This window comes from Salvia splendens, chromosome 14, assembly GCF_004379255.2.
Source record: "Salvia splendens isolate huo1 chromosome 14, SspV2, whole genome shotgun sequence".
Classification (NCBI taxonomy): domain Eukaryota; kingdom Viridiplantae; phylum Streptophyta; class Magnoliopsida; order Lamiales; family Lamiaceae; genus Salvia; species Salvia splendens.
The window spans coordinates 26,901,806-26,914,281 of NC_056045.1; the positions used below are offsets into that span (position 1 = coordinate 26,901,806).

The following is a 12,476-nucleotide window of genomic DNA, read 5'->3' on the forward strand; positions in this document are numbered from 1 at the left end:
CAGCGGGGTTCTCATTCTATAGCTGGAAGCCTGCACTTCAAATAATAGTTTTCAATAGTGAAACTAATCTTAGTACACAGCCTAATAGTATCACAGCTGCAAAAGCTAACACAGAATGTGCTAACATCATTCTAATTGTTTCAAGTTAGCATAGTTGGTGTGTGATAGGCAAAGCAAAAAATCCATATAATTTGTGAGTCGCACATCTTATGATTTTATATCCTTAAAGTGCAGTTACAGCAGCACAGTCATCAATGCTATGAGTTCTTTGTATTGTGATTTGTGAGCTGAAGAAAAAGATGGAAGTGAAAACCTTAATTTGCTAGCTAATATAGTACTATGATTTTCCTCACTGGAGGATACAATCTTCTAACTGTTTCTTTAACTTGTAGTATGCAGCTTTTGAGCAAACCAACGAAACATACATGAGAAATTTGCGACAAACAAATATATTTGAAGTTTCCTCTCTGGCTTAAAGATATTATCAATATGCTAACCAAACATAGATCTTGCACCATTCGAATCAAGACCCACTCCAAGTAGCCTATATCAATATAAGGAGGGGCCGGGGGGGGGGGTAACCCTTCTATTCAAGAAACTAAATGTAAAGAAGTTAAGATCTCTGAATTATGTCTTAAACACTGCGAGTTCATTTTCCTTTTACTATTTTACTGTGAAAATACATCTAAAAGGCCCAAAAGGGACATTCCAGTGCGCAAGGAATGAGAAAGCTCCATGAGTGAAAGTGTCAATACAGGTCAGCGGTGAATATATGAATTCTGTTTATAGGGTATACACCATATACCAATGCTAAACCACAAATGGAATTTCTTTTAACCTCACTTCATTATAGTATGATCTAGGTTGACCATTCCTAAGCTTCTGACATTGTATATATTCAAGCTCTGTAGGTCGTAATGTCGCATATGATTTTAGTCTGTTCCACAGCAAGCACTAGAACTAGACAAACTTCAGTACATATAATAAGAAGGATGGGGATTGATCGATCAATTTATATAACTCCTTTCGTGTATAAATTTGGAGGACAATGTATTCAATTTCCAGTGGTTTCCGAATAATCACACTAAGCTCATAGTTAGTCAATGGTAATCGGTATAATACAAACACAATCAGCAGCAACAGAAACAGCATACATCTCAAATTCAAAACATAAACCGAAGTTAAAAAATCGCCATTAAAGACGGGGAATGTACCTACGAAATAAATCAAGCAGCGCCCACAATAATATTGTTGATCGGAATGAAAATCAACTTGACGAAGAAACCAACGAATCCCATCACGACGAACCCGATGGCTGTCCGTGTGGCTACCTTCGTGAATTCTACACGAACATCAAATTTCAAGAGATCAGGTAACAATTCTCGTTTTTTCATTCACCAAAACAATTTCTAAACAGTCGCACCAAATTATAATAGAAAAAAAAGCTAACATCAAAATTGAAGGTTACCTTTGCGATCAGGCTTGTGGCAACGTTTGACGAGACGAACGCTGTCCTTGGCGAAATCTCTCAGTGGATCGAAAACTGAATCAAGCGCATCCATAGTCGATTTCGTTAATTGTTATCCTAGATCTCAGATTCTCAATGAAGACTACAAATCGAGGGTTTTGAATTTGGGGAATGGGGTTTTAAAAGTGCGGGGACTGCGCATGACGCTATATGAAGTTCATAATATACCCCTCCAAAAAAATTGGACGTCATAAATTGTTTTATTTTTAGTTATGTATTGTATGAAATTAATTCATAATAAGAAAATATTGTGCACGATAATTATTTAATTAAAATTTCAAAACAAATTCGATAAAAATATGTTTCTTGTCACAATATGGACAAAATGCAGCGTTACAAGTTACAATATATCTCGCAAATTGTACGTAAAGTAGATCAAGCAGATATTTTATATGCAATATGTTTGTAAATAATTACTGACGGCAAACAATGAATTTCAAATTATTGTAAATATGTCTGACTGTGTTGTAGGAAATACACGTGAATTGCATTCAAGATCAAATTATTGAACTACAAACAGTCACGCGGCCAAAATTTTACAGTTGGGGGTCTAAATAAAAAATTTTAATAATAAAATGAAACATAAATAATATTACATAATATAAATATAATGTTGTAAACGCATAGTTCCATATAATGATATTATAACACTCATCTTATACTTTTCATCTTCTGAAAGCGCTGCATAATAGCTTCATTAATTACATTAACAAACACATCATTCTCAATATAAGGAACTAAGCAATCATTTAATAGCTGGTCTCCCATACGATTCCGTAGAGAAGTCTTAACGAGCTTCATTGCTGAAAAAGCTCTTTCTACTGAAGCAGTGGCAACGGGTAAGAGCAATGACAGTTTAATTAACAAATAAACCAACGGAAAATTCTCATGTTTCCTTGTAGAAACCATATTCTGAGCAAGACCTGCAATTCCCGATACTTTTGAAAACCTTTCATCTGTGCGCACATCAAAAATAAAGTTATCAACCTGACTTTCAAGCTCATACAAAGTAACTTCAGAAAATTCAGATGGATAATACTTGGTAAGGCGAAGCAGCTTCTCTGAATCAAATGCAGAAAATGAGTCTCTAGAATCAAAACATGTCATAGACAGAAGTAAATCTGTGTTGACTTCATTAAAATGGTGATTCAACTCTTGAGCTTGCATATCAATGACTGAACAAAACAACTCAACTCGATAATGGTGGAGATTTTTTATTTTCTCTATTTTACGCCTTCCTTTTCCTCTAACTACACACTCATCTTCCATATCAAGCACATCAATCTCATTTGTTCTATAAAACTTTATAATTTCACTAAGCTAAACCTCCCAACCTTTTTCCCTCATTACTTGTAAAAGTGTTTTTATTAATTAAAATTAATAATTATGGTTTTTATTAATTAAAATTAATTATTATGAAATTGCTAAAATAGCCTTGTGATTTTTCAGAATTGTTAAGGGCCCCTGGCCCCCAGGCCCCACTGTCCCTTCGTCCCTGACTACAAAGGATATTCATTACCTTTGTTCTCGACAATACTTGTCAGATTACATTACAACATGGAGTAATTCATGGTCTTACTCTTATAACCTTCAAGTGATATTAAAAGGAAACTACTACAATGAAATTGGAAAATAATCTTTGCTCATCTTAACATGTACCTTAGTGATTTCTGCTATCTCGATCCTCTGATCTACCATAGAGCTGTCGAAATCTTGAATAATGCAGATGGTCATGTTCTTCACTTCATTCTATAGAAAATCAATGGATATCTTAAACCTTGAATGCAAATTGGTTGGTGCAACCGATAGAGTGACATGCTAATGCGGTCAAGGAAGAGTATTAGAGCATCCACAACCGTGCTCTTGCCAGCGGCACGGTTGTGGGCCCGGGCGATACTATTCATGCCTGCTCTCTGGCAAGAGCACAACACCCACAACTGTGCTCTTCCGCAAGGACGAGCACAATTAATATAAAATTCAATTACACAAAAACATTTTCATAATACTAAAATTCATTAAAAAAACCACAATAAAAATAACAAATTACAAATAAAATAAAAAGACATAATTAAAATCCTAAAAATTAAAAATTACATAATTAAAATACTAAAAATTAAAAATTACATAATTAAACTCCTAAAAATAAAAAATTACATAATTATTGGCTAATATAACCCGAGGAAGACTACGCATCCGGCGGCACCAACCCCAATTGTTTTTGGAGACCCAATATCATGGACTCGTGCGTTTGAAGTTGCGTGGGGGTCATAGTTGACCTATCGGCCAAATTGAGTTGGGCCAAAAGGGCCCACAACGAGTTGTTCGGGGGTGGAGGTGGAACATAGGGTGCGGGTTCAGGAGCAGGGGCAGATGGAGTCGCGGCGCGACGTCGTTCGGCCGCCGCCTTCTTCCTACCTTGCGGTCGGCGTCGGGAACCGCTTGGTTGGGCATCGGGGCTACCCAAGTTAGCTTCGGCGAGTTGGCTAGCCACTTCTTCGCCGGCGTCGGATAGGGATGCCGACCGTGAGCGTTTGGAGGAGCCGCTAGAGGAGGATGTTATGCCTCCCTTATACTTCGGGTGCGTCCGCGTCTCATGCCAAACGTTAAGATATTTGAACGACTTACCGTTCATGGATTGGTAGGTGCTCAGCGAGGCGGTGATGATGTCGACCTCGCTTCGGCCGCTCCCGGCATTCCGGGACTCCTGGATGAAATAGCCGTTGAACTTGCCAATTTCTTCGTTGGCTCGGCCGATGCAGTTGCGCACCATACTCTCGTTGCGCTCGATCGTTCCCGGCGGCCGGTGTGCATTGTACCGGCTAGAGACGCGCCACCAAAAGTGATCGCCGGATTGGTTCGTTCCAACCACCGCATCTTCGGAGATTTCCAAGTACGCCTTGAACAATCTTTCCATCTCCGCCGGTGAGTACGGTGTGCGGACACCGGCGCGAGATGGAGGATTCGGCATTTGGGAAGGGGCGCGAGGCCTAGGCTCCGGTGTCCACCCGTAGCGCCCATCGGAGGCACCTTGATCGTCGATTGGGTATGGCCGGTAGCCACTCGGAACGCCCGAATCTTGGGTGAGAGGAGTGGCCGAATATTCCGTTTCCGGACTATGAAACGGTTGCGAACCGAACCATTCGGGGTTCCAACCGTGAGAGCCGCTTGGGTTGTCGTCGTTACCGGACATAGTGGTGTTGTAGGGTGTGAGAGGAAGATGAAAATGGATATGAGAGATTGATGATGAGAATTGTGTAGTGAAAGTGTGAATTTTTTGGAGTGAAATTGGGGGTATTTATAGATGAAAGTGTGTATTTTTGGGGTAAAAAAAATAAAAAAAAAATTAAAAAGTGGGGAAAAACGGTTATAAACGGATATAATTTTTTGGGGAAGTGAATTTTTTTTTATTTTTTATCGATTTTTTTAATAAAAATCCGATTTTTTAAAAAAATAAAATAAAAAAATGTTTGAAACCAACGGCTATGCCGTTGGCGAATGGGAGACCGCCACGTGTGCGTCCGCTGGCACGGACGTGCTCGATACATCGAGCAGCGCCGTGCCAGCGGCGCGGTTGCAGCGGTGGCGGTCCTTCGCCTTGCCGCTGGCACGGACGGCGGTGGCGCCAACCGCCACCGCTGCGGATGCTCTTATGGCCGGGATGTATGGCTAGTGATGGAAATATGACCAATAATGATTCGAATGTACATAAAAAGAATTTTTTTATACTTCTAGTTGTCGATCAATACTGTAGAGTGTTTGTGTATTACTCAAGAGCTTTGGCTTGATTGTGGTTTGTCACGTTCATAAAATTTTGCAGTTGATTTCTTATCAAATTATACTTATAAGTTATATTTACCATAAAAAATGTCGATGATCTAAAGGTTCCCCCGACCAGTTCCAACTTGGAAGTGTGCATCCCATCCACCATTCCCCCTCATTCTCCCCCGACCGACACCTTCTCCACCACTGCCCCATTCTCTCCCCCCTCCTCCTCCGCAACCATCGTCGCCTCCCTTCGCTGCAGCCGCCCACACCCTCCTTCGCCTCCGCAGCTGCCTCCTATCCCTCTTTACAAACCATAAGATCTCACCGTGCGCCGCACTCTTAACATCCACTTAGGCACTTACTATACTTGTTAGGCTGCTTTGTAATTCTTTCGTTCAAAACATTTCTATCATATTAGGTAAGGTAGCATGTGAATTGTGTGGTGAATGACAATTCCTATCTTCAAATAACCATCACCACATAAAATATAAGTGGTTGTTGATCAGCTTCAATTTGGACCATTCCCACCATTGGCGCCTCAATAAGATTTGCATTCCAAATCTAACTGTATATCCACTCCACAAAGAAAAACCCTACACACTACTAAACCCACCGTCGCCGCTTCCCCCCCGCCGACAATGGTGGCCTCCGCTCCAACCTCCACCTCCTTCAAACCTTCCCCCATCCCTCCTCTCTCCAATTCCCCCAAGCTTCTCTCTCAGTTCACCCTCCCTTTCCCCCACAAGCTGCCCACCGCCGCCATTTCCCACCGCCGCGCCCTCCAAATCTCAAATGTGCTAACTTCTCCCGACCCACAATCCATCCACGACAAAGAGGAGACTCAGAAATTCGTCTCCCGATTCGCTCCGGACGAGCCTCGCAAGGGCTGCGACGTCTTAGTCGAGGCGCTGGAGCGAGAAGGCGTCACCGACGTCTTCGCCTACCCCGGCGGCGCCTCCATGGAGATCCACCAAGCCCTCACCCGCTCCGGCACCATCCGCAACGTCCTCCCTCGCCACGAGCAGGGAGGCGTCTTCGCCGCCGAGGGCTACGCCCGCGCCTCCGGCCGCCCCGGCGTCTGCATCGCCACCTCCGGCCCCGGCGCCACCAATCTCGTCTCCGGCCTCGCAGATGCCCTCCTCGACAGCGTCCCAATGGTGGCGATCACAGGCCAAGTGCCGCGCCGCATGATCGGCACCGACGCGTTCCAGGAAACCCCAATTGTCGAGGTAACTAGGTCAATCACGAAGCACAATTACCTTGTGTTAGATGTTGAAGATATTCCGAGAATTGTGAAAGAGGCGTTTTTCATTGCGCGGTCGGGTAGGCCTGGCCCGGTTCTGATTGACGTGCCTAAGGATATTCAGCAGCAAATGGTGGTTCCCAATTGGGATCAGCCGATGAAATTGGGCGGTTTCTTATCTAGATTGCCGAAGCCCCCGAGTGAGGTGTTGCTGGAACAGATAGTTAGGTTGATATCTGAGTCGAAAAGGCCGGTTCTTTATGTAGGCGGTGGTTGTTTGAATTCGAGCGAGGAGCTGAGGATATTCGTGGAGCTCACGGGAATCCCGGTTGCTAGCACGCTCATGGGCCTTGGCTCTTATCCTTGTTCGGATGAGGAATGTTCGTTGCAAATGCTCGGAATGCACGGTACTGTCTACGCGAATTATTCAGTCGACAAGAGTGATTTGTTGCTTGCTTTTGGGGTTAGGTTTGATGACCGTGTGACGGGAAAGCTGGAAACGTTTGCGAGTAGAGCCAAGATTGTTCACATTGACATCGATTCTGCTGAGATTGGGAAGAACAAGTTGCCACATGTGTCTATTTGTGCTGATATTAAATTGGCTTTGCAAGGCTTGAATTTGATATTGGAAGAGAAAGGGAAAGAGGGTCTTGATTTTTCAGCGTGGAGGGATGAGCTAAAAGAGCAGAAGTTGAAGTTTCCTTTGAGCTATAAAACATTTGGTGATGCCATTCCTCCTCAGTATGCGATTCAGGTTCTTGATGAACTCACTGGAGGGAATGCAATCATCAGCACGGGGGTTGGGCAGCACCAGATGTGGGCCGCACAGTACTATAAGTACAATAAGCCACGGCAGTGGTTGACGTCAGGTGGTTTAGGCGCGATGGGTTTTGGACTCCCGGCTGCAATGGGAGCTGCTGTTGCAAGGCCGGATGCAGTTGTAGTGGACATAGACGGCGATGGTAGCTTCATAATGAATGTGCAAGAGTTGGCTACTGTCCGGGTGGAGAACCTTCCCGTCAAGATTATGTTGTTGAATAACCAGCATCTTGGTATGGTGGTCCAGTGGGAAGATCGCTTCTACAAGTCCAACCGAGCACATACTTATCTTGGAAACCCTTCCAATGAGTCGGAGATTTTCCCTGATATGTTGAAATTTGCAGAGGCTTGTGATGTGCCTGCTGCTCGTGTGACAAAGAGGGAAGATGTCAGGGCGGCAATACAGAAAATGTTGGATACTCCCGGGCCATATCTCTTGGATGTCATTGTTCCACATCAAGAGCATGTGTTGCCCATGATCCCGAGTGGGGGAGCCTTTCAAGATGTTATAACAGAGGGTGATGGAAGAACTAAATATTGATGTCTTGATTTCGCATAGTTCAAATTAGACATCAGAGTAATGGATGCAGGTTATGAGTTGGCTTTGTAAGTTAGTTTGAATTTTGGTTCAGTTGTACTAGGTTTACTTTATGCAGTGATTGGTATCTAGTGGATACCATTTGTTTGATGTCATGTCACCTTCTTCCGTTGAATAGTACGACAAGAGAGGAGTTATGTTTGGAATTGCTAGTAACATTGTGTTCAAGTAGCCTTTCCTTTTCCTTTTCCTTTTCCTTTTCCTTTTCCTTTTCCTTTTCCTTTTCTATTCTTCATATATTGGGGGCTATCACAAGCTAACACCATAATGAGATATTTCCACATGTTGTTGGTGTTGTCTAATAATTACCGTATTAGCCTAGATGTATATTTCCTGTTTTGATTGGCTAGCATCATATTTGAAAGAAAAGAAAGAAGACTAAATGCAGAGAGAAGGATGCTGAGAATACATACAAGAAACCTTCAAATCTGAAATCAGCTGAGTCTGGGATATGGTGATTCTTCCATTGGAGCTAAGGTAACACACATTGCGTAATTAGTCGCTTCAAATTTCATAATATTGAATATATTAGTACGGAAATTAAGATTTCCAGATGAAATTCTTCTGATAAAAGAATGCTATCTATGTATGCTTGTTTGTTAAACAGCTAAAAATCTCCTGTAACCTTATGCATAAAGTGAGAATGTTGATTTGAGTTACCTCTGTAAAAAGAAGAAGAAAAATGTTGCTTTAAGCATTCAAGAGGAATATTTTCATCATGAAAATGTCTACTTGACACTTGAGCTAAACTTTAATGTTTTTACAGGTTTATACATAATAACTTCACTCATTCACTGCTGCAGAGGAGGTTGACATGTCGAAGGACTTTCTTCTTACCAAAAGGCAGGTAACCGTCGAAGAATGAGCATGTGTATTATCAGGACTGCATAGCACAAAATCTGGCCTATAGAGTGCAAGATTCAGCTGATCTTCTCCCACAGCCAATGCGGTAGTGTCTAGCAGAACATGCCATGAGTTGCGATGGGCTTCTGAAATCCAATGCATGGAGTATCGCGTTCCATTTACTTCAACCGGGTAGGAAAACAGCCCTTTGGGAGTGTGCTTGCATTTCCTTCTGAAATAATGACTAAGTTGTGAACCCTTAATCCTCAAATCCAACCAAGATTCTGGTGCTGCAATCACTCTTGATTCCTTATAGGTTGCGAATTCTTTCACATAATCAGCATCTTCCCCGATAATTGTCAGGTAATAGTTCCCCTTGAAAAAGGGGTAGCTTTCTCCAACCAACATCATTGCATCCTTATAGTTCTGGGTAAAGAGAACAAGATACTCCTCATCAGGTAATCCACAGTGCTTCAAAACCTTGTTTCTAGCTTGAATTTCAGGAATTGAGACGAAGCTCCCGACGAAAGAGGACTTTTTGGTGAGGATGCTGAGCAATCTCGATGGCTCCAGCTGTGTATTCTCGAGATCAGGGAGGCTGCTTCCAAAGGTGTCTCTGGAAAATCCTCTTGGCGATTTCCGCTTGTCGTCTGGCTGAGGTTCTTCAAGTTTTTCTGTGACACAGAGATCATAGAGATCGGTTTTCTCTCCTCCTTCCACGAGGGCGTTGGAGTACTCTGGGTACTTGGCCACAACATACTGCTCCACATATTGCATTTCAGTCGGAGTTATCGGTCCTGACCACCTTAGGTCCAGACCGTGCAGCGTAGATATGGCTTCAGCAACTATATGAGCTGGTATTACTCTGTGAGCTTTCTGTTTCATTTTCCCAAATACAAGTTAAATCAGATGCATTTCTAACATGATTTTCTTGATAAAAAATGTTGCTCTTACCTTAAAAACCATGCTGCTTGGTCTGCCAGTTTCAGTTGGTGATTTTGCTGCACTGAATAAGGATTTTCTCATGTCTTCTTCTTTGGCTACCTAATTTTCAAGAAAATAAGAGTTGTGGAGTAAAATCAAACATGTGACTGTTTCTATCTCATAACTCATAAGTTACAAGAATGCTCATGTTCTTACCTTCATTCCTGGAGATATAACTGCGTCCTTCCCATCATTCCTCTCCATGGTTGTTGCTGATCTTTCCCTGCCCATAAACTGCGGGATCTTTTTAGGTCAAAAGGCGAAGAGAGAGAGAGGGGATCGGTACCAGAAGTAGGAGATGAAACCAAAGTGAATACAGAACGAGCAGCTCTATTTTTATGAAATCATCGTCAACAACAAGGAGTATGTGATGTCGTTGCTGGAGTTATAGCAGACGCAGCGATAGATGATCAATGATGCTGCAGGTAAAGTCAACGGGAAGATGTGAAGAGTGGCAACAAAATGTAGCTGTAGTGGTGATGGGGATCAGAGTTTTAAAATAAGAGCAGAGGCAATCTAGAGAAGGTAAAGACGATAAATGAGGTTGCATTGTGCATCTTTTTTCTTGCAAAATAAACATGATTCCGTCACTCATGCTTTGGATTTATTAGGACCAATGATTATATACAATAACGATGAACCTAGACGCAGGTTGCTCGAATCTTCCTAAGAGGGGGTTGTAGTAGAATATTTAGAGTTTGAAAGGGACATGAAAATTGTTTGGTTTTAAAAATGTGGAACAAAAAGGGAGTGATGGAAGGCCAGTTGAGATTGTTTATTGTTGTTTGAGTATTGGTTAGCAGCAGCAAATAGGAATATTCCTAGTACAAGTGTGAAAACTAATATACAAATTACAGATACCTGTTTGTTTGTGTTTCTGATTGTAGACCTTACATCATCAAGACCAAGTCAAGATAGCAGAGCCTATGAAACTCTCTCTCTCTCTCTCTCTCTCTGTGTGTGTGAATTGACCTGGCATTCATTTTCATCATAGTGCAGTCAGTCAATTTCATGAATACTACTTGGAAAATCTTGCTATTATTAACCTAATGTTTGTGAATGATGCAAACTTTGACATGAATGTGTGTGTGAAGTGAACTGAACTCTCTGACTTGGTAAAGAGTAAATCAGCCTGCAAGGTAGTTGAGAGAGAGAGAGTGAGAGAACTGGGAAAAATTGCTATGTAACCAAAAAGAAAATAAAATATATATGTAATTTAAAAAAGAATCGTATCTACATTATTCTCTTACTTTACTGTAACTATTTGTCATTTTCCTCGACAAAAGACCGTCAATCACTTGAGATGGAACGGAAAGAGTATATAATATATTAGGCATTCCAAAATAAAAAGGTATTGAGAGTTTGAGATTAGCTTCAACAACTCACCGGCCGCTCAACCCATTGCATATCTTCCCCTTTTGGACTATATCTTGATTTTACTCCATTAATTAATCATGACAGCTTAATTAAGCATTTGAATAAATATAACTATTGAGATTTTATAAAAAAACACTAACATTTCTGATTTAAATATAATCTAGTAAGAGAAATTTATTTAGGGTCAGTTTGCAAGATTATATTTCATGGTTAAACATGTATCATGCTTGGTTAATAAAATTGAATCTCACAATTTTATCCTAGATGAATAATCATGAGATAATGAATCGTAGCCAACCCCTCCAACTAAAATAATAGTGCAACTTAATTTTAGATGGATAATCTAACGACAATGGATTATACCAACAGAAGAACGGCACTATTATTTTAGTTGGATAATCTAACGACAATGGATTATACCAACAGAAGAACGGCACCTTAGGAGTGAAGCTAACATATGCATACAAGTCTACTAGTAACATATGCATACAATACTTGCAAAATAATAAAAGGCATAAGATAATAAATAAACTGCTAAAAAGAGAGCATAACATATTTTTGACATAAAAATAAATAGCGACAACTGAATAATAATGTAACCAAAAAGAAAATAAAATATTTTTGAGAGAGTAAAATAAGAGAGAAAATAAAGTAAAGAGAGATGAAGAAAGAGTAAAACACGAGAGAGAAAAAAGTTTTCACCAAGAAATGAAATGACTCAACTAGCTTGAGACAAACAAAAAATGATTACGACTCAACTACCTTGGGACATAGGAAGTATAAAACTAATATTTAAAAATAGAAATTACATGCCACTAATTTTTTCAAACCACTTTCCATTAAATTTATTAAAATTTGTGTACGGTAAAAATGTGATAAAATTTGAAGGATGCGAAGGGAGTAGATATATCAAAGGAAATAGAGCAACCCCCATCACCCGTTGGGAGACTTTCGGCCTTAATCCTCAAACTCGGTCGAGCAAGATTAGTCGGATTCTACTGTAGGCGGGTTCGGTATACCCGTGGTTAAATAATAAAAAAAAGGAAATAGAGCAAACAAAAGCATGATAAATGTATTTAATTGGACGCATCGCCTAGAATACAAGGATAAATTTATTTAATTGGATGAATTGACTAGAATATAAGGATAAATCTATTCAATTGGTTCCAACAAAATTTAAGTTGGCTCTGTATTATTCACGATTACATTTTACTTATTTGGACATGTTTTTATAGTTATTCTTTTTATGGTCACCCCATTATAATGAAATTATTAATTTTATGAATTTTTTTTTTAAATATCTTTTATTTCATTCTATC

General features: G+C 40.6%; 2 protein-coding genes and 1 long non-coding RNA gene across 3 annotated transcripts; 2 read left to right on the forward strand and 1 right to left on the reverse strand.

Moving 5' to 3' along the window:
- Positions 1 to 5,675: 5,675 nt before the first annotated feature.
- On the forward strand, positions 5,676 to 8,099 carry LOC121765425 (acetolactate synthase 1, chloroplastic-like). The gene has a single exon (XM_042161580.1). The coding sequence runs from the start codon at positions 5,932 to 5,934 to the stop codon at positions 7,894 to 7,896; it is 1,965 nt and encodes a 654-aa protein (XP_042017514.1). The 5' UTR covers positions 5,676 to 5,931; the 3' UTR covers positions 7,897 to 8,099.
- A 539-nt stretch (positions 8,100 to 8,638) lies between these two features.
- On the reverse strand, positions 8,639 to 10,074 carry LOC121765426. The gene is made up of 3 exons (XM_042161581.1): positions 9,937 to 10,074; positions 9,751 to 9,840; positions 8,639 to 9,672 (listed from the first exon to the last, which is right to left on the reverse strand). The coding sequence occupies exons 1-3, from the start codon at positions 10,009 to 10,011 to the stop codon at positions 8,737 to 8,739; spliced, it is 1,101 nt and encodes a 366-aa protein (XP_042017515.1). The 5' UTR covers positions 10,012 to 10,074; the 3' UTR covers positions 8,639 to 8,736.
- On the forward strand, positions 9,512 to 10,700 carry LOC121765427. The gene is made up of 2 exons (XR_006042832.1): positions 9,512 to 9,653; positions 10,032 to 10,700. It is a non-coding gene; the product is annotated as an uncharacterized LOC121765427 (long non-coding RNA).
- The last annotated feature ends 1,776 nt before the right edge of the window (positions 10,701 to 12,476 follow it).